The sequence below is a fragment of the Galleria mellonella genome, unplaced genomic scaffold, assembly GCF_026898425.1.
Source record: "Galleria mellonella isolate WM207_F2 unplaced genomic scaffold, CSIRO_AGI_GalMel_v1 utg537, whole genome shotgun sequence".
NCBI lineage: Eukaryota > Metazoa > Arthropoda > Insecta > Lepidoptera > Pyralidae > Galleria > Galleria mellonella.
Window position 1 is genome coordinate 3,660,672 of NW_026442112.1, and position 23,853 is coordinate 3,684,524.

The window sequence follows — 23,853 nt, forward strand, 5'->3', positions numbered from 1 at the left end:
TTATATAGCAACTTTTTATTATCCAATTTAAGACTTTAATAGTACATTACTGCAGCGGCCAGCAACTAAGGCATTGATGGACGAACATGCAAATGTGGGCCGAGGCGCAGCCGAGGCTCACATACGTGAGTCCATCAATGCCTAGTTGTGGCCAAGGCTTATATAGTACTTTTCTCAAACAATGCGCGGAAATCAAAAACACAATTTTACTTTTTAAGTTCAATGACGAATAACAAACAATAATAATTTTTCACGCGCCATAATGTTCCTTTGTTTTTTTTTTTCAATAAACAGCTTTCTATTTGCGAGCCAGTTCGAAATTTAAATAAAACCTTTTATTAGTTACCTCCTTGGTCGCCACGTTTCGAAGTAAAAGGTCATTCCATTTTTAAATTACAGGACAGATATGAGTTTACATAGTAATTTCAAACACGACAGATATGGATTTACATACAACTTTTGCCGGCCGCTGCTCGCATGTATCTGGCCAGTACGGCAATTTTGATTTATCTCTAAGAAGATTGTCAAATTAATGCTCACATTTCCAAGCAAGTTTGAGAAAAATATTTAAACACTATAGAAAATAGATTATCGATACACTACATAGAGAGCCTTTGTCCACAACAACTCGGTATGCAAGAAGAACGCTTAACTCTTTGTTATCCGAGATTCTTTATCGGAAGCCTCTATTCAGAATATTGGGTTGAAACATGAATATATTTATTTTCCCTTACGTAAACATTTTCATGAATATGCATGAACATAGCGTAGCTCAAGATCTGAACTTGAAGCGTTCTCTAAGTGCCATTTCGCAATATCTCTTTAGGGATCCATTGCTTAAACGAAAAAGTGGAAAAAAATATACTTATCACGCCACGCTTTTATGAGGTAGACAGAGAGAACCCGGTGCGATATTCTTGCCATATTAATTCCATTACTTCATCTAATTACTCCTCTCCATCCAAAGGTGATGCCTGGCATGCCTGAAAGTGATCGCTTTTAGCGATAAGGTCGCCCATTATTTTCTCATTGTGATTATTTCTTATAATTGTTTATATTCAGAATAAGTTTACTATTGTAATATTTTGGAGGGAATAATAAAGAGTACCTATCTATCTATCTAATTTCATAACTCAGTTTCATAACATAACAAAATTTCGGAATCAAGTCTCAAGACATTTGACTCCGGGATTATTCTTCTCTTAAATATAATGCAGTATATTTAAGGAAATGATACAATCATCATCATATCAGCTCTTAACTGTCCACTGCTAAATATAAAGAGAGTTTTGCCAGTAGTTGCCATGCTTGGCAGGCGGATTGGCAATCGCAGTTAGGGTTTTAGAGATGTTTTAAGAGGGACGCTGCTGCCCATCTTTCGACCATTAAGTTCCCTTAGTTGCCTCTTACGACACTCACGGGAAAGGTGCAGTTTTTTTTAATGGGTGAATGAATTTTTTTAATGGAATGGTAACCCCGCCCGCGCTATCGATATACACTGGCGGGGTACCAGTGAGAGATGATAGGTGAGGATGAAGCAGATCAGTTAGCCCATCGTGACGAATTGAACAAGAATTGTTCACGATGGTTACCAGGGGGAACCACGTGGAGGTCGACATAATAGGGTATATTGCTAGTAATGGGGATGTCAAACTCCACTGCCAACAATCCTTTTTCCCCCGGAAAGGTGTTGACCTATTCTATGCCGGGACCACACGGCGTAAGAATACAATACAACAACAATACTATGCAAAAAAGAAGGTATGTAGTAGGCGTAGTATATATATCGATATATAGATATCTGAATCTATATATTGAGGTCATCGTGACATTAATAACTAAATAATAGGACATTACTCATTTCGATACTGCCCATACCTGTCAGCCGTCTATATTTATATTGATCGGGTACTTTATTTCTATTACAATATAATACATAGATAGATAATTTATTTAAATTACTTACAGCACACAAAAAACAACAGACATAGTTAGACATGCACAGTAAAAAAAAAATAAAAGATTACATATAAAAAGGAAAAAAGAATATAAAAAGCATAAAAGAAGTAACGATTTTTCCCTTCATGCATGTGCTACAGTAACACCAAATGATCACAACTCAGCTTATTGCTTTGCCCTTAAAAGAGCAAAACACTGATATTCAGTTGTAGCCAATAGCCAGCCGCGAAATTTCGCAGAGAAAAAAAGAAATATATGTATATAAAATACATTGTGTGTGTCCATTATGTTCAGTATAATTTAATATTTTATTCTAAGTAAATAAATAAGTAACAAATACCATTAGGAGAAGGAATGTCAGAGGTCACTTTCTATCAATTTCAAGCACTTGTAAGATATTTATTTTAAATTATATCAATTTTCTCAAACATCTTATGTCAAAATGTGTACCTATATGTATGTATATTTTTAATATTTCATTATTGAAAATTGCTTAGCAATAAGACCGCCTTTTGTACTACACTATACGTATTGAAAATTGTTTTAATAAATCATGTTATGTTGGTGCAATAAAGTGTTAAATAAATAAATAAATAAATATATGTAAATATAATGAAATATTAAAAATGTTATTATACCAAATTTTGTAATGAATTATTCTTGTAATGTATATAAAACATTAATTTATATTTTAATTGATTTTATAATTATTTATTATCATGATACTTAAATAAAAAGTAATGAAATTGTAGGAACACGTGGTCTCACTGACTTGTTCACTCGAATTCGGCCCTATGGATATAAAAGATTGTTATTTGGGTGGGCAACACTTCTTGTCCAACCGTTGAACAGAGCAGAGCTCCCTGTCGTATCAAGAGTGAACAAGTATAGTAAACCACGTGGTCATTATATAAAATATATCACAATCATTGTTGATGGAAGTTCTAAAGAAGCTATTATTTAAATAAGTGTGAATGGATTAACAGAAGTTGGGTATTTATGTTATATTATTTGTTATATGTCATATGCAATGTAAAATAAATAAATATATGATTTAATAGTATATCTAAAATAAATGAACTGTGGGAACTTGTGCTTCATTTCTGTTGCTAAAAATATATATCATATACATGTAAAGTTACAATTACGTAATTAAATGATTATACAAATCTATTACCCTACAGTTATTTATCTTTTTTTGAGACACTCGAGCGATAATCATATATAGAGAATTCACCTCATTACCTTAAAGCCTGGATGGTTGTGTACGGTGTGGTTTCAGAGATATTTACTCCTACTAATGCCCAGGTTATGGAATAAGATCTTTGTCAAGGTTTTCCCATAAGACTATAGCATGAGATTCTTCATAAAAGTGGTAACGAGGTTTCTTCAGGGTCGGCAACGTGTGCGTAATATTGCAGACGTTTATAGGCTACAGTAACTGCATCCATCAAATGGGCCGTATGCTTTTTTTATGCACTTAGAACGGCAAACAAGCTGATGGCCCACTTGATGGAAAGTGGTAACCGTCATCTATAGTCATGAACGGTACCATGGACATAACAGAGTATACTGTTTCACCCATGGTTCCTCCCATACGTTGCCATTCCTGAGGACTTAGGTGTTATTTTTCTATACCCTGTAAATTCACTGCCATATCCCACCCTTCAAACCGAAACACAGCCACGCAAACACAACTGCTTCACGGTAAAAACACGAATAGGACAGAGGTACCCAAGTAAACAACTTTTGTACAGTCTCCCTCTGGTTGATGTTGCTACCTTGCTATCTCAGAGGTGTAAAAGAATTTTTACTTTTCTGCAAAGCAAACATTTAAATTTGAATACGTAAGTAAGTATTAAAATATATTAAAATATAATATATTTTATTACAGGGTGTGCTTTCCTGACCTACTTCAATCCAGAGAGTGCATCAAGCGCTCAGTCGGCGCTGCATGAAAAACGGACATTGCCAGGGGTGAGTTTTTTAATTTATACAGTAAAATATTCTTATTTGGCATGGAAAATTTGTAAATCGAATTATTCCAGGTAGTGATCTATTTATAGGGTAACAAAAAGTCACATTTTTTGAAAAAATAAATTATATTGTCAAAAAATAACAGAAGTTAAAACCAATAATAGATACGTGAAATATTGTATATTTATAGTACGTACCTTACGTTGGATTCGATATACACGATACATCATAACCTTCAAGAAAAGAGCATATTCATTTTTAAAAGGCCGGCAATGTCTCTAGTATTGCGGGTGATCATAGGCGGCGGTAGTCACTTACCTCCAGGTGAGCCGCATGCTCGTTTGCCCCCTGTGTTATAAAAAAATATTACTAAATGCTATATACAAAAATTTCTTAATAAATAAAAAAGACATAAAAGCTATTAATTTTAATACTTTAACATATCACTTTTATCATTTACACATTGTAAAATTATATAAAAGTAGATATAAAAAACTAATGTTTTCCGTCTTTTATACCCGTATTATAATGAGTGAGACTTAATGACGGTCAAAGATTGATGACTGATAGGGGAAGTCATAAAACCTCTAATAATAGTGGTCATTCAGTGTTGCCAGATTAAGTATTTCCTTTGTAATTGTGGGTAAATATTTATGTGTTGGAGGGAACAATTTTTTGATAGATATGGTAATTGTAAACTGTTTAATAAATCATATAATGAAGGTAACCAAGATTAGAAGAATTTTTCAACTACAAAAAGGGGTTTCTCAATTCGATTGGTTTTTTTTTGTTTGTTACTTCATAACTCCATCCGTTATAAACTAAATTGAGTTTTTTTTTTTTATCTGAACGATTATACTTTTAGATTAGTGGAATAAAATTTTTATCAAAATCCGTTCAGCAGTTTAGTTTTGAAATCAAAGTAACGAAAAAAAGTAAGCTTTTTCCACGACATAATTATTTTTTGTGAAATTCGTCGTTTACGTACTGATTTATATGGTAAACTTTATATATACCTAATAAACAAAAACATATGATTGTGTAAAGTGAAGGAAATCAAATCAATATGTAGAAAAGAATATTTTTATAAAAAAATTGTACCTGGCAACACAGTGGTTAGACCTTCTCACTGAAGGAATACAATCACTAATGCCATGAAAATCCTTGCAAGATCAAAAGATAAGCTTTAATCTTTCGATTATCGTTTATTTTCGCTATGTGCTAAATATATTAAATATAATATTGATAAAATTGAGTACATAAGAAAAGAGGACAGTATTGATTTTGTTAGACAGCAAACGACCTAGAAAAGTTTGAAATAGACGTTTTAAACCCATATTACACTTTTATAGACTTATGTACTGAAACAACAGTGTATGTGGCATACTAAATTATACCTCAATGTGTAACTATACCGTGATATTTATCTTGTTTACTTTCTGTTTGATAACATTCGAAAGCAGTTGCTTAGGACTAGGACTTTTATATTTGCTTCAAGTAGTTATATAACTGTTTTTATTACAGCATTAGCTTGAAAGATTCATGACTTAATCCTAATAATACATCTTTGGTAATTTCACATTATGTATGAATACATATGTCTTGCAGAGTAGGCCTTGTATTTACACCTTTTTTGTCATTTCTTTCTTGTCCTTCACATACAGCTACACTTTCAATACATGTTTTGTCTTTTCACATAGCATACTATACATTACCAGAGGAAGACTTTGTACACGAGTCGTTTGCTTGGATATATCTATCCGTGAAGCTTTTGCGTTTCGGTTTAAAGAGTGGGATATGAAAGTGAATTTACAGGGTATGGAGGCATAACAACTTAGTCCTCAGAAAATGCAATGCATTGGCAATATCATGGGCGAAACAGTCTGTGTTATGTCCTAGCTACTGCTCATGTCTGTAGGTGATGGTAGCCACTTTCCATCAGGTGAGCCATCAGTTTGTTTGCCATTCCATGTTCTTTAAAATTACTTGTTGTATTATTCTAATATATATTCCATATGTCACGATAAATAATTTTTTTGTCATTATTATATTGTCAATTTTCAAACTCTTTCCAATCTTAGGTTGAAGTCAACATAATTCGTAAAGCCATTACTTATAAGACGTACAACAATCAAGTTATGTCCTTTAAATTCTTCGAATGAAATAAGTGTAAGAACATGCAGTGATTTTTTCTTTTTGATGGGTGAAAATGGTATAGTAACCCTGCTTCCGCTAACGGGATACGCTGGCGGAGCACCAGTGAAGGGTGATAGATGAGAATGGACACAGGCCAGTTAGCCCATCATGATGAATTCATCAGGAATTAACCATGATAGTTTCCAGGGAGAACCGCAAAGAGATCGACCTGGTTAGGTATATTGCTAGCAATGGGACTCTCAGTCTCCATTACTAACAATCCCTTCCCCCCCAACATGCAGTGGTTGATTGTTAACCGTGAATTATTACACCGCACCGCGATCATTCAGGTATATTTCAATTTAGCAGAAACACTTGACATGGGTCCTTGTGCGCGCCGAATAAAGTAATTGTGCCTACAAAATTTAAGGGAACATAAAATTAACCACTACTTTATATTCTTGCCGTGCCGCCGAGTTCTGTATCAAGTAATTTTATTTAAGGGCATAAAGCGATTCTCGAATAATGAGTGTATCATCGTAAACGAGCCCAGACCCGACTGAAATGGCGTTTTTTCTGCTTTACATATAATATTCTCCCCTGTAAGCTTAGTGCTTATAAGACTTATCATGTATGACAGATAAGGTTTTATGTAGCTATAATGCATATTTTTTATGTTCTTCGTATAATATTTGTATGCGCCATAGGTCGTTGGGTAAATGGTAAAGAATGACACGGTACTGATAAAAAAACTGGAAGGACTCCCATAGGAGGAGGCCCATCCCATCATATAGGAGGTCTATGTTCAGCAGTGGATATTACATGGCTGATGTTTGATTAAAAAAAAACTGTTATAAAATTCAAGTATTCAATCTTGAAATAAGAATGTCAAGCCTAACCTTAGTCCACGAAAAGGAATCGTTGCAGATTTTGGAAATACTCCTGGTATCATATACGAGGTTTGTCCGGAAAGTACGTATAAAAGTTTTTTAAAAATTTTATTTTACAATTATTCAGGTAAATCAATTTTATCCCCTTCAAAGTACTCCCCCTGTGACATAATGCACTTGTGCCAACGCCGTTTCCACTGTGAGAAGGCTCCTTGAAAGTCCTCTGGTTGTAGGTTTCTCAGCTGCCCCGTCGTAGCTTTTTTTATCTCATTTATGTCCCCCAAATGCCGCCCCCGAAGTACCAATTTGGTTTTTGGGAACAAGAAGAAGTCACACGGGGCCAAATCCGGCGAATAGGGGGGTGTTCGGTCACCGTAATGGAATTTTTACTCAAAAACTCACGGACAACAAGAGAGGTGTGGGCAGGGGCATTGTCGTGGTGAAGAATCCAACGCCCCTCTCGCGCCAATTCTGGACGAACTCGTGCCACACGAGCTTTGAGGCGTCTGAGCACATCGACGTAGAATTTTCCATCAACTGTCTGGCCTGGAGGGACGAATTCTTGATGGACAATCCCCCGAACATCGAAAAAAACAATCAACATTGTCTTGACATTTGAGCGGGATTTTCTTGATTTTTTTGTTCGTGGTTCCCCGGATGTCTTCCACTCTTTGCTTTCACGGCCATTCTTGCCGAGTTTCGAGAGAAACTTGATTACGACGCGCTGCTCTTCAACGGAAGCGGGCTCCATGCCGACGGGGTTTCGTTAAGAGGTAACTTCACAGATGGCGTGACAAGCCAGTTCGCACCGCACGGCGGTCAGACCAGAACTGAAACATTGTTAGGGACATAAGGAAGGGGTCCTGCGCTTACCTGGCCTCCCCACTCCTCTTTCTCGCATTCCAGAACACTTTTATACGAACTTTCCGGACAGACCTCGTAAACTAGAAATATTATGTAATTAGAAGTTAGAATATAAGTCACAGGGAAAGTGGAATATTCCGGAGTATTGTATGAATGGAAATAAAATAATATATAGAATAAGCGTAGAAAGAAAATATATTTTAAATAATTTACCAAAAGATTGAAAGGGATTAGTTCTGAATAAAAGGCATCAAGCTAAGGGAGTCCTTTATAGGAAGAAATTTCCTAATTAAAATGGTAATTTAAACAGTTTATTATATATTAAAAAAAAAAAAAAAACACGCAACACATTTGGATATAAATAACAATATCTTGTATCTCGACAACTTTGTATGAGAGTTACAAGAAAACAGTTCTGGAAAATTTTAAAAATCCTATACACCTGGCTTTAAGGTAAGGTAAATAATGAAATTATTAAGACACCTCTTTTAGTACAGATCCCTAAAAGTCTAGTTTGGATAAAGCTGCAGGTGTGGCTACCTCAACCCTAGTACACTGTTAATGTTATCCTCAGCTCAAAAATTTGAGCGCACGCCACCCCCACTAAAAGGAATTTAATGATATGCAAATTCTCTTTTGACTTGTTTATTCACAAACAACACGATGTTAGGTTTTAAGACATTAACTAAAATTTAAAAGGATTATATAAGATATTTAGTTTTATTAAATCCCAATTTAGCAACGACAGAGTAGGAAGTAGAGTAGGAAGTAGAAATAGGCAATGTCTAGTTACTTGATGTTGTATAAAGCAATTGGAAATCTTTTTTTGGACTGGGTATTATTTTCCAGAAGTCCATATCGCTTGTCATTTTATTAGAGTTATTTTGTCCAATTCTGCTACCATTCGGCGGTTTGGATGCCAAACGGTTAACACTGACTCCGAGCAGTGATCTATTAATTTGTCTGAAGATGCCTCGTTTAGCGGTGAAACGCGTGTCGCAGAAATTGCGTGAACGAAATGGCAGTCGGAATTTGATGACTATTATGAAAGGTTGTACAACTTCTGGCAATAATAATAATAGTCAATCTTCAAGTGTTGCCAGTCGCACACATGCTAATGGTAGCGGAATTGAGCAAAATAATTCTAATCGAATAACCAGCAATTGGAAATCGTTTTTCGTATTCTTTCTAGGCCCGTAAACGGGCCACGATACGTTCCAACGTATTTTAATTTTTGATCTCGCCCTAATCTTCCCATAAAGTCAAACTCGTGAGTTCCCAGCGTGCGCTCTGAATATAAATTGTGTCATTTTACCAAAACCCTAATGGAAAAGCAGATTAAATAATTCACGCGTAAGAAATTTTGAGGCTATAACGCCATTCATAAATAATAACGCTAACACATCGGGTCGTGCACGAGTCTCGCGTTATTTCGTATATATTTTTTTTTTCTATCTTTTGTCGCTTAAAATACTCCTATACAGAAAAGTATGTAGCTTATAATAAATCAGCGAGATAAAATTTTGCCACCCACTATGATTTATGGAGAAATTTGGGCGTGAAATTTTTGTTTCACATGAGCTATTTATGCTGTTTATGCTACTGGGATTATTTAAGTTCCAAAACCAACATTATAATGTAATAAATTTACGAAGTAAACTTAAAAATTGCCAATGCTCTGTAATGTTTTATAAATAAATTAAATAAGGAATCAAATCTATGAAGTAAAATAGTCCCCATTGTAGTCATGTAGGGTATCATGGGCGACACAGTATACTCTGTTATGTCCATGGTACTGCTCATGTCTATAGGCGACGGTTACCACTTTCCATTAGGTGGACTGTCAGCTTGTTTGCCATTCTAAGTTGCATAAAAAAATATAATAAAAAAAAAAATCAGCCAATTTAACTGATCGGTTATTTTATATCATATTATATGTGATTCTTTAGATTGATATAACTATTATTTTTATCAACCGATTGAAATAAAACAAACACTAAATGTTAAGTGGACTAAACTGCAATGATTTAGTAAACACTGCATTGGAATCGGTTTAGCCGTTTCTAAGATTAGCGTGCACAAACGTACAGACAAAAATTTTAAAAATCATTGTTTAAGGGTTCTACTGCGTTCATAAAGCCCTAGACATACACAGACACATCACTAGACACAACATGACAAAGTTGAAAATCACTTTTCACGACATGCTATGAAAGAATCAGTGCAAATTGTAACAGATACGTGCGTTGCTTTGACAAATATGCACCAGTAATATTATATTCGCTGCGTTAAACCAAAATGGTGGAGGAAAACGCCCTTTTCACTCCGATACCGCGAAACACTCTTGTTTCATATTTAGGTGTTTTATATAATAATATTTTCATAGGGAAATTGTGCTGGTGTTCGTACAGTCTCTAAGGGTTGGGTTGGGAACGGTAACTCGTATACATATGTTATCTTGTACGTGATCTTTGAAAAATCATAACAAACAGTTACGTGTTCAGTTTATATAAGTTTGTCATGTCGTGAGGCCTCAGTTGATTTATTTGAGACTAGCGTACAGTCCCGGCTTCACACGGGTTCTAATAGGTACATACATTATTGCAGTTACTCTAAGGATCTCTAACTTTTTAAAACAAAGTATACCTTATACTCTTTAGTTTTCTTTTTTTTTTATACAACTTAAAATGGCAAACAAGCTGACGGCTCACCTGATGGAAAGTGGTAACTGTCGCCTATAGACATGAGCAGTATCATGGACATAACAGAGTATACTGTTTCGCCCATGATACCCCGCATGCGTTGCCATTCCTGAGGATTCGGATGTTATTTCTCTGTATCCTGTAAATTCACGCCATATCCTACCCTTCAAACCGAAACACAGCCATGCAAATACAACTGCTTTAGTAGTCTTTTAGGAAAACCTTGGTAGGGAGCTCGATTCATAACCTGAGTGTTTGTGGAAGAAAACATCTCTGAAATAGCGTTTTTTTTTAATGGGTGATAATGGAATGGTAACCCCACCCGCGCTATAGGTATACACCGGCGGAGCACCAGTGAGGGATGATAGATGAGGATGAAGTAGGTCAGTTAGCCCATCGTGACGAATTCAACAAGAATTGTTCACGATGGTTTCCAGGGGAACCACATGAAGGTCGACCTGATATTGCTAGCAATGTGGAACTCCATTGCTAACAATCCCTCCCCCCCTGAAACAGCGTTGTACACGACCACCTAGGCTGTAGAGTAAGGTTGAGGATGAACTTCCTGTCGATGGCGCGCCGTATGATGGTAGAAATAAGGAATATTTTTTTTTTATCATAAAATATGTATTATATTAATATATATTATTATTTTTTTTTATATATATTGTGTACTGCTGTATGAATTGCATGATGCACTAAACTTATGCAAGTCTCTCTTTCTTTTAGTTTTTAACATAACTGCCATGGCATTAAATCACCGTTGGTGGGTTATGTCTGCCCCCGTTTTGATATTATAAAACCTAAAATATGCATGTGAAACAACGATTAGGGAATATAGTTTAGAATATAAAATGGTATTGTTTTTTTAATTAAGATTTTCTAGTTATTATAATTTAAGACACAGGCTCTTACTTTTTTTATTTTATGGAATCTCATATCAAATATTTACAAATAAAAAAACTTAAATAAGAACAAAAGCTTTTATTGGAAATATTTTAAAAGTATTTTATAGTTTTAACTTTTAATGATGAGGAATAAAATTGTTTCACTATATAAATAATTTCGAGAATACGGTGACTTTTTTACGGAACTCCTAGGATTTGCAGAACACACTAAGAACTAAACTAATAAAACCGATTTTGATTAAATTTCTATGCGACCAATTTGTAAGTATAACCTTTTACATAAAAAAAAAGCATTTTCCAAATCGGTTTACAACTGACGGAGTTATGAGGTGACATACATAAAAAATAATTTTCACTAACTACACAGCACTAACACAGAAGTAAACCCTAGCGATTGTAAAAATAATTATAAAATACACTTCAAAAGGAGCAACGTAATGCCGTAAAATAATCACAATAAAAAATAGGGTGAACTGAGAACTTTGGAATGAAAGTTGCGTAATTAAATGCGTTGCATTTTACACCTAATTCACGACGACAATTTGAGAATGGCACAATAAATCAACACGGCCATATTTTGTTTTATCACAGAACATATAAAGCGGTAGGGCGACAAATTTCTTTACGCGTAATTCGTTATTTAATTGCGGCGCTTCAAAGTATCCGCAATTACGAGGGCCACGCACGCTTTTTATTAAAAAAAAAAAGATAATTAAGTAATAATAGTATAATTTGTATACAAATATAGTATATAATTTGTAGATGTAGCTGCGTGGTTGCCATAACGATATTTTTTTTTTTATTTCAAAACAGTTTCCGTGTGTGACCATCTTTATTTTTATTTTATCTTTTCTAAAGATAGATTACACACCTATGGGTATTTCAAGGCACTTTCTTCCACGCGCAACCACTCTTTGGAATCAACTTCCAGCAGCAGTATTTCCGAACTGATACGATATCATAACCTTCAACAAAAGAGCATATTCCCTTTTAAAAGGCCGGCAGCACACCTGTAATGCCGTTGGTATTGTAGGTAATCATGGGCGGCGGTAGTCAATTACCATCAGGCGAGCCACATGCTCGTTTGCTCTCTGTGTTCTAAAAAAAATGGGTTACTCTACCTGCGCTATCGATATATACTGGCGGGACACCAGTGAAGGATGATAGTTAATGAAGCATGTCAGTTGGCCTATCATGATGAATTCAACAATAAATCGATCACGATGGATTCCAGGGGGAACCGCGTGGAGGTTGACCAGATAGAGTATATTGCTAGCAATGGAATTACTTATCTTCATTATTAACAATTTCCTCTCCCCCCCACCAATAAAGGTTAGATGAGAATGAAAAAGCTGGTCCCCCTGGAACTATCGTGATAAATGTATGTAGATTAAGCACGATAGTTTCCAGCGGGGACCACGTGGAGTTCAATCTAATAAGGCATATTGGTAGCAATGGGACTGGTATTACGTCTTACTAACAATCCCTTCCCTCCCTCCCTCGATTCAAATCCTAATCATAAATTATAAAAAAAAATTCTTCGTAGATGATTAAAAATAACGAGCTACCCTTAGCACGGACGGTTGGAAATTTAAAAATATAAATGATAAAGATGCATTTATTTGACTGTATTTCACTTAAGCACTGGAAAGGATTCAGTTGTATCCGTGGCAACAGGTCATGCGTGCGGAGCTGCGGATCGTGCAGCTATAAAATAGGGGATGCGTTTTATCATGAAACTGGCTTTTATACGCTCCTTTTTTTTTGATGGGTGAAAATGGTATGGTAACCCCGCCCGCGCTAACGGGATACACCGGCGGAGCACCAGTGAAGGGCGATAGATGGAGAATGAAAACAGGCCAGTTAGCCTGTCATAAATGAATTCATCAGGAATTAACCATGATAGTTTCCAGGGGGAACCGCGAGGAGGTCGACCTGTTTCGGTATATTACTAGCAATGGGATTCTCAGTCTCCATTACTAACAATCTCTTTCCCCCTTTATCCGCTCCTTGTACGCGTGGATTTCAAAAGTAGGAAATCTAATGTAATAGACCACTAGATGGCGTATCAAGATGAAATATATACCTACCAGTTTTTTAGTTAGTATTTTTTTTTTGGTCTTACTATTATAGGATACTAGCGATCCGCCCCGGCTTCGCGCGGTTACATCACATTACGTCACATTAGAAACCTCTAAAATTATCAGTATTTCTCTACTATATTATGCATGTATTATACATATAAACCTTCCTCTTGAATCACTCTATCTATTGAAAAAAAAACCTCTTTAAAATCCGTTGCGTAGTTTTAAAGATTTAAGCATACATAGGGACGGACAGACAGCTACATCACTATGGTCATAATGTACACAGAATACAGCTAATATTCAGTACTTACTTTTGATATTGTTATTTAGCTAACACACTTTTAAAAGATAATATTATTAAATTATTATTAATACCTTAATAATTATACTAAATCATTAATAGATATAATAATGAAATTATTAAAAAAAACTTATGTTGTGGCTAAACTAGATATTTCGATAGAAAAACTAAATTGCTAAATTGACTTTGATAAAAATTGTTTGAAAATATATCCTTTCAAACAAAAAAAAAATTTCTAAATAAATGTACAAATGATGGAGTTATAAGGTATAATATAAAAAAAATTACGACCTTCTTCTTCGCAAAGTCGGTTGAAAAATACAAAATGTTATTAAAATTTTTAATTTTTTTTTACAGTAAAATAAAACCGAAGTTGCAATAATAAAATGGAACGCCAATGTTCTATTCTGGTCATGCGAATGCTGAAATTTTACTAGTAAAATTTTTGATACCAATCTTCGTGGTTTGTTTATCTGAACAGAAATAAAATTGTGTACATACGAGTCATCAGACAATAATACATCATCGTCATGTTATATTGCGATCTATTTGTATTGATTCTTGTTTTTTTTCCGGCAATTTCGATTATTTGATACTTTATGTTGTTTTTCTGGCAGTTTTTTTTTATTAATTGATGTTTTTATTGCGATTAAAATTTAGTACTTTTGTCTTAGAGTCACAATTAACTTTCAACCGACTTCAAAAAGAGAGGAGGTTATCAATTTGCTTGTATTTTCTTATATTCTTTAACACCGTCATTTTAATAGATTTTTTTATCTGAAAGGATATACCTTCATGTTGCCTGGAAGAAATCGTTTTTAGCGATAAGATCGCCCATTGTTTTCTCAGCGTAATAATTTCTTGTAATTGTTTGTATCTACAATATGTTTATTACCTAATTCTTAGACAATATACATAGAGTTTATCCATAGAAATGCTTCAAGAAAACATCAATTTTTCATACAATTCTGCGTGATAAATAGTTATAAGTGATATGTTTTATAACTTCTATAGATAGATAGATGCTCTTAAGTTTCCTCCAAAAGATTACAACAGTAAACTTATTATAAATATAAATAATTACAAGAAATAATCACAATGAGAAAACAATGGGCGACCTTATCGCTAAGAGCGATCTCTTCCGGGCAACCTTTGGATGGAGAGGAGTCATATTTATTTTGTATTATAAATTCTGCATCTCTTTAATACGTATACATTAATTTTATTTATTAAATAATACGTCAAGATACATTTTATGTGTAAAAATAACAAGTCAGCTAATTTGACAATTATCTGACAAACAATTGACCCGTTTTTGAGGCTCAATGCTATATATATATCTAAGTCCTACTCATTTGGAGGAAACAATGAAGAGTATCTATCTATCTATTTATTTACTATTAACAATATTCAAATCTTATTATTATTTTCTCCTTAATTTGTTTTATTAATTTTATTTAATAATTTATTTATTTATTTATTTAACTCTTTATTGCACCAAAATCATAAAAATAAACAATAACATATATAAACAATTCAACTGAAATACAGTAGCATGAAGTATAGGTTAAAATATACATATAAAGATACAAAAGGCGGTCTTATCGCTAGGGCAATCTCTTACAGACAACCTTTGGTTAAAGGAGAACAGATAGAAGTAGGTAGATTGCGCAAGAGTGAAATAATAATTTATTTATTGCGATTTGCATTTAATTATTTGTCAAATAATGTCGCAGCTTTAAACGTATCCATTTGGCGGTCGTAGTTGCATGGTGCATGCGTTGCCAGACCGCAACACGCGATAGTACAACAATAAATCGCATTGTGGTGTGTTGCGGTTTAGTTTAGCGGGGCGACATTTTATCTAGTGAGTGTCTTGCTCCCCCGATTTTGGTACCGGCCCCATCTGTTTCCTTATGTTTCATTTTTCCTATTCACTTTTATTGTGGCATTTTCACAGTCGTTGTTGCAATTTGTATGTCTGTAATATTTGTATTACCAATAATCGAATTTAGAACGATTTTTAACTTATATTTATATTAGATTTTATTTTAATTAAAATGGTTCGATTTTTATATTATATTATTAGGTTTTTAACTTAATTAAAATGGTTCAAGTTTTAATTAATATTGTTATTGGATTTTTGTCCCAATTAAAATAATAGAAATCTTTACAAATTGGGATTTTTTTTTTATTTATTTAAGGAAGTCATTTTCAGTACGATTTCATACTAAATAAGTAATGTATTACATATTAATAACTGGAGGTTACGACAGTTGTTATTTTAATTAGATATTGTTATTATTATTACCCTGGTTCCAATTGTCTTTTTCTTTCAAGTTTACTTATATATTTATTTTTTATTTTAATAAATAGAATTTTTATATTTTTTTATAAATAAAATTAAAGTTTACTAAACAGTAATCTAGAACATCTAAATATATATATCTTAATCAATAAAATTAGTAGTTGTAAAGTTATTATAGACGAATAGATAAACAGGCATACGGAGAATCGAACAAAATTCAAAGTACTCTATCAAGATTTTAAACATGTTTTGTAATATCTTTTAAACTACATGATCAGACCCTAATTCCTGATTGTTTTTTATTTTTCTAGGCTCTTTTTTCTTATATATATATAAATTATTTTTAAAACTTCATGTACATTTTTCAATATGATATATATATATATATATATATATATATATATATACAATGTGAAATTAACGAATTCACCGTATTTACTATTTCCGACAAGTGCGAGGCGAGACGCTGTGACATAAAGCGCTGTACGCCGCGCTAAAGAAAACTTCAGGATGATGTCGAAACAATTGTCAGAAATGGCAAACATGGTGAGCGCGTTAATTTCCCGTTATTTATTCATTTATGTTCATGTAAATAACTGTATTGACCAAAATAAAATGTGGTACAAAAGGCGGATTTGATACTAGTAGCATTCTCTACTAATCAACCAAACCAAGTCAAATATATATACATATATGTGGGGAAAGGGACTGTTAGTAATGGAGACTGAGAATCCCATTGCTAGCAATATACCGAACCAGGTCGACCTCCTCGCGGTTCTCCCTGGAAACTATCATGGTTAATTCCTGATGAATTCATCATGATGGGCTAACTGGCCTGTTTTCATTCTCATCTATCACCCTTCACTGGTGCTCCGCCAGCGTATCCCGTTAGCGCAGGCGGGGTTAACATACCATTTTCACCCATCAAAAAAATATATGTATAAATATATGATATATAAATTATTATCAGGTTTACAAATTGTCTTTTGGATAATTTATATAAAAATATAATATTTTTTAATTCAACAGTAACTATAAAATTATAATAACAAATTGAAACGAAAATATATTTCAAAAAAAGAGAAAGCCCGTTAAAGTTTACCGAGAATTATAAAACTAGCATACGCATTTGTAACTCATGAGTCGAACGTACGCCGTAACTCGCTTCCTACTCTATCATAGGAGTGGAATATATATAGAGCTGTCTATAACCATATTAAAATATTCAAAAGTATTTTTTGCACATTTTATACATTGTAATATAAAGATTATGATTAAGTAAAATTTCGAATGTGATTTCAACCAATAATTGATAGTAAATTATAAATAAAAAAAAGTATTTTTTTATGTAACTTAAAAAGGCAAAAAAGCTGACGGCCCATCTAATGAAAAATAATAACCGTCGCCTATAAACATGAGCAGTACCAAGAACATAACAAAGTGTACTATTTCGGCCATGATACCTCCCATGCATTGCCGTTCCTAAGGACTCAGGTGTTATTCCTCTGTACGCTGTAAATTCACTGCCATATCCCATCCTTCAAACCGAAACACAGCCATGCAAACACAACTGCTTTACGGTTGAAACACGAATGGGACAGAGGAACCCAAGCAAACGACTTTTGTACAAAGTCTCTCTTGTTTTCATAAGATGAATATAAAATTAGGTGCGTGATGCCAGAGAGTTTTTTTTTTCATGAAATTCGAAATTATTAATCAGCTAATGGCCCATCTTACCGAAATTGTCAAAGTTATAAGTTACTTTTAGAAATAAACATCATCAAGTCGAACAGATAAACATTTTTATCATTAGATATTTTCCACTCAATCCATTGAGAAACTTCAGGGAAGATTGACACTTCTCTTAACCACTTTGAACTTTATTTATATTTCGAAAAATCAAATATAAACGATATTTGCTCTTTAAAAATGTTAACGTGTCTAATATACTTATGCAACGAACTTGTCAATGTCAACATGATTCACATGTTTACATATCCTTCCATTAATACCGTACCAAATGCAATCAACATTACGTTATTTTACGAGCGGGTGGTTATTACCGCTCTATACACATACAGCGTCAGGAACGTTTGTGTTTAAAATTTGGTCTTATTTTAGCTTTACGGCATCAGTACACGTCAGATTTCGACCAATGCGTCTTACATCGACGGCGGGCGCGCGGCGAAATTGTCCGTGATTTCCGATACAAATCAACCGATAATTTGTCAGTGCTGTGCGATTTTGTCATATTAATCTGTGTTGTGTGTGTGTCAGTGTGTGTGTGAACAATGGATTACGACTCACTGATATATTCGCATCTGGCGAATTACTATGACGATCTGGTGAGTTTATTCTTTTTTCAAATTACTCTGTATCAAATATTGAAAAGGTTTCGTTTTTATTAAACTTTTTCTGTTCGATATTTGAATATGAAAAACATATGTGATTAAATGTCAGTTTTGCCGCCTTTTTTTGTGCATTGTAAAATTGTCTTCCAATCAGATTCCGATCTATTGATGACATTGTTATGTACTAATCTAATGATAGAGAAAACATATTTATTATCAAAACTTATAAAGGATTCTTATAATTATAGGCAGCTTCAGTAATCAAATTAGAATGGTCTACCTATCTTAGATCGTACAATATGTTTACTTCAATACCAACTTTCATACTGTAAAATTTGTGTATCTAGCCTGGGCATATATTACTTATCTACCTTGAAGCAAAAATTTTATTCTATACAAAGCGATAGTTTTATTTCTTAAATTTACAATTACTATTTAAATATTGCTATCATCATCATCATCATCATCATCATCATCATATGTCCAATTCATTCATTCATTCATTTATTCACTGCTGAAAATGGCCTCCCCCATTGAACGAAAGTGTCATAAAGAACGGCCCGAGTCAAACATTGCTATACTGTTAATTAATTTTATTATTACATTTATTAAAATGAAATTTTAATTAAATATTGTTGTTGTTGTACCAACCGTCAACTGTCCACTGCTAAACATCCATTTTAATTAAATAATTAATTAAAATGTATAAAACAAATTGTATAAAATGTATAAAGGAAAAATGCAGTCTATTATGTGGAATGAATAAAGTACATGTATTTTATAATTCCATTGAAGTCTGTGATAAATATTGTATTTTTTAAATAAAGAATTTATTAATAGCCATTGTAAACTCTGATTATTATGAAACACGCCACTCAAACCGTATACAATTGAATATTCATCTTATGTAACCATGTTTAGTGCAAATAAAAAATTTCAAACTGAGTCTTAATCATAGTACCTCTTTCAAATTATAACCTATACTCTGTTACGTCCATGGTACTGCTCATGTCTATAGGCGACGGTTACCATTTTCCATCAGGTGGGCCGTCAGCTTGTTTGCCATTCCAAGTCGTATAAGAAAAAGTATGTAACAAATATGCCACAAGCGATACAACAGGTGACAGTTACCATTTTCACCAGGATTACTACTTAGATTATATAGATGTAGCAATGTCTGTGTAGATAGAGTGTCTCCATACAAATGCTTTGAAAAAAGCGGGTCAACTTTTTCATACAATTTTGTGTGATTTTTTTATACAACTTAGAATGGCAAACAAGCTGACAACCCACCTGATGGAAATTGTAATCGTCGCCTATAGACATGAGCAGTACCATGGACATAACAGAGTATACTGTTTCGCCTATGATACCCCCCATGCGTTGCCATTCCTGAGGACTCAGGTGTTATTCCTATGTACCCAGTAAATTCACGCCATATCCCACCCTTCAAACCGAAACGTAACCATGCAAACACAACTGCTTCACGGTTGAAACACGAATGGGACAGAGGTACCCAAGCAATCGACTTTGCGATCTTCTATATTTATTTTGTCTTATAAATTCTCCAACGTTTTAATGCACAAAAACTTATTTAATTTATTAAATAATTAAATATAGACACGTCAAGATATATTGTATGCGTAAGTATACAAAACATTGTTAAAAAAACGAGTGAGCTAATTGTCAAAAAGTTGACCCGTTTTTAAAGCCAGATGCTCTATCTATTATTACTATTTTTACCATCACTAGATTTATCGGGACATTCGATTATTGTTACACGTATATTAGCAACCGCAGTTATGCTTTGATAATGTTTGAAGAAAGATACTGCTGCCAGTCCCTCGATCATTAAGTTCCCTTAGTTATGTCTTACGATACCTACAGGATACGAAATGGTAGTCCATTCTGTACCAGGACCACACAGTGCCATCCCCTATAAAAAGTTTAATTACAAAAGAAAATTTATAGGAGAAAATAAAAGTGATAAAAACTTTTAATTCACATTTGTCACTTTTATTTAATTTAATATTGAATATATTCATATGTTATTCATAACCGTCTATTTATCTCAGTCGCTTAGGTCATTAAACCTTCGTCAAATGAAATAGTTGGTGAAAATTTGTAGTATAAAATTATATAATTCCCCTGTCGCGACTCTCGGTCTCAGACTTTTTTTATTAGACAGCTTCTAAAATATCAAAACTGAATATTATATGTCTCGATTTGGAGTTAACTCATATTTTATTAGGAACATATTACACTATCGAGGCGAGGAAAAAAAAAATATTTATTAGGATTTGCCATGTGGTCCTGGCACGGAAGGGTCATCCCTTCCTTTCCCGTGGGTGTCAAAAGAGGCGACTAAGAGAACTTAATGGGTGAGAGATAGGCAGCAGCGTCCCTCCTAAAACATCATTGTAACCTAAGCGGTTGTCAACCTGCCTGCAAAGCGGGGTAACAACCGCTTAGGCTTTAGTACTACTGGCAAACCCCCTAATAGAACGAGGCCTGTCTTCAGCAGTGGGTAAACGTCTAATATGATATTGTATATTATACTATTAAATATATTGAATTACATATATTATCATTGATTCAAGATTCAAGATTCAAGATATATTTATTTGTAAAACATGCGTATAAATACATGCAGATGTTGACAATATAATAACGTTCGACATGTTTAGCCTGTACGGCATACAAAAATATGTGGTTACACAGATTAATATATATTGATAAATATAAATCTATACTAAACTAATAAAAAAGAAACTAACAAAAAAGAACATTTGTTTTTTTTTATAATGAATAATTAAAAAAATAGATGAATTTTTAAAATAGGTAGAGTACCTATTTTAAAAATTCTTTCACCTATTTTTTTCACCAAAAATTATGTCTACCCATAAAAAGAAAAACATGTCGGATTGATAATTAATTTATAAATTTACAAAACTTATGATGCCTTTTCAGAATTTATATAATATTTTACAATTTCTCATTCTCATTCTAAATTCTATAAAAAAAGACGAAGCTTGCAAGCTTATAAATAGGTTATTAATTTTTACCATAAATCAATCAATAATATAGACTAGTTTTCGATAAAACAAACGCAGAGACAGAGAGATCATTAAAATAATTATATACTTTAATTAAAATATTCCGTTTGTTTGTTCGTGTAATACGGCCCTTAGTGTACTATATAATCTAGCAATTTGGCGGCGGGAGTTTCAAACTTAAATTAAGAAAACTTGAATTCCTATTAATTTGAATAAAGACTAAAAGTTTTAGTTGACAAAATAAGTTACTTGCCAGTTTTTACGTTGAATATTTATTACTTGGAGGGACGCTACGTCTGAGGTGAATTTTAAGGCTTATGGGAATTTTGTTGGAAAATAAAGAGTTACTGCGGGAATATTATGTGGCTTACGAAATTTGTTTTATACATTCACTTGTTCTATTATAATATTTAACTTTTTAGCAACATGTTCCTTTTGTCTTACCTTCATTTACATATCTAACAATTTATTTTACATTCTCGTTTTTTATAGATGCATTTTGTATGTCGTACTTGTTACATTGAGGTAAACCAGAGGGAGACTTTGTACAAAAGTCGATTGCTTGACCTCTGTCCTATTCGTGTTTCAACCGTGAAGCAGTTGTGTTTGCATAGCTGTGTTTCGGTTTGAAGAGTGGGATATGGCATGAATTTACTGGGTACAGAGTTGCCATTCCTGAGGACTCAGGTGTTATTACCTGAGTCCTTAGGAATGGCATTTAGAATCTTATACAATTTAAATAAATGAAATTATTTTGTACAAATTATACAATTAAATTTGAATAACAAAAAGCTTCATATTGTTATCATTCAAAATCATTTATGTTTGTCTACAGAAGTACATAATAACTTAAATTGTGCACATGTTTGAAACACTGAAGTAATATTTTTAATAATCAACTTACCAGAATTCGAACTGGCATCAGTTTATTTTGTGAGTTTTTGAAACATATTCGGTACAAATAACTGAGAGTTTTAGTTTTATATTATATAACATTTATTAGTTTCTAGAATAAAAAAAAACTGCTTTTACCAGCAGAATTTAGTGATGCAATGTGACTACTGTTGGTTATGATAGGAAAAAATCTTCATATAATAGTATCAAGAGCATCCGGCTCGAAGGACCAGAACATTATTATTGTGTGTTTAGACCAGAGAAATTAAACAATAGTAGCTTATAAAGATACATTCAATGAAGTAAAGAGGCAGCAAGACAAGAACAAAAGGATTTTAAGCTGAATAAAACAGAAGAATTATTTGAATAAAAATATTCTTGTCGCACAAAAATTATTTCTGAATTTAGTTCCTTTAAGATAGATTTTCCGCAGCACCCTATATAAATTGCGGACAGATAGGCAAAACAAAAAGGCCTTTCACAAGCCTCGTGTAGCCGCTAATTAGAGACAATTAGACTACCGTGAGTTAGTGATCAGTCTCAATAACAATTAGAGCCTCGCCTCGGGCAAAACTAAACAATGAGTCATTGAGGCCTAGTATAACAGTTATGCTTTGATATGGATTGCATTGCATGTTGCACGGCCGGGGTTAATTCATAATTTATAATTACAAAAAAATATTCCTGTTTACATTAAAGAGTGTTTATTATTTTTATAAATATATATTTTTATGGAAAGATTTTAAGTTGAGCAAAAAGATTTTGATTTATTTTAATAGAGTTAAATTATATATGCCTGTAGTAATACTGCAGATAGAAAATGTCATTATTTCTCTGTCTATGTTTTAGAACATTATGCAAACAAGGTTATTTCACTATGAGTATGTTTAAGTAAGAAACTATAAGAAATTGATAGAATTTATGACATTACATTGCAAATGGTGTCCAAAATAAATATTGGTATATAGTCGAATAAAGAACCGCAATTTATGTAATTTAACAATTATTAATGTTCAATCAGTAACTGCTTCATAACCCCTTTCTTGTTCGAAGAAAAAGGCCTCCAGAATCTGGCATTATGTTCTGTTATTGGCTATCCTTGTCCAAAGTGCACCAGCTACTGTTTTTATGTCTGTAACTCATCGTATTAGTGATATTTCTGTCTCTTCTTGCTTACCATTTAATTAAATACTATTATAGAATTTGATATATATTCTACTTTTTTTAAGGTTTATGTATGGTTTATGTTATCTAACATCATCATCTTGCTGTCTTTCATCTATATCTATTAGAATCATTATTATTTCTTTTTCATTCAGTCAAAAATTTAACTCTGCCTCTAGATCTATGGCTCTTTACAGTCACACAATTTTTTCCTTACCATATTATTTTCTTCCCTGAATTTTTTTTTTCATTTAAG

General features: G+C 33.2%; 1 protein-coding gene across 1 annotated transcript in view; it reads left to right on the plus strand.

Annotated features, from left to right (window-relative positions):
- Positions 1-23,853, plus strand: part of LOC113519268 (CUGBP Elav-like family member 3-B) — a 981,529-nt gene that overhangs the window by 101,900 nt on the left and 855,776 nt on the right. The window contains exon 2 of the mRNA XM_052898765.1: positions 3,854-3,936. Coding sequence (XP_052754725.1) covers positions 3,854-3,936 — 83 coding nt within the window. The remainder of the gene's footprint in view (positions 1-3,853; positions 3,937-23,853) is intronic.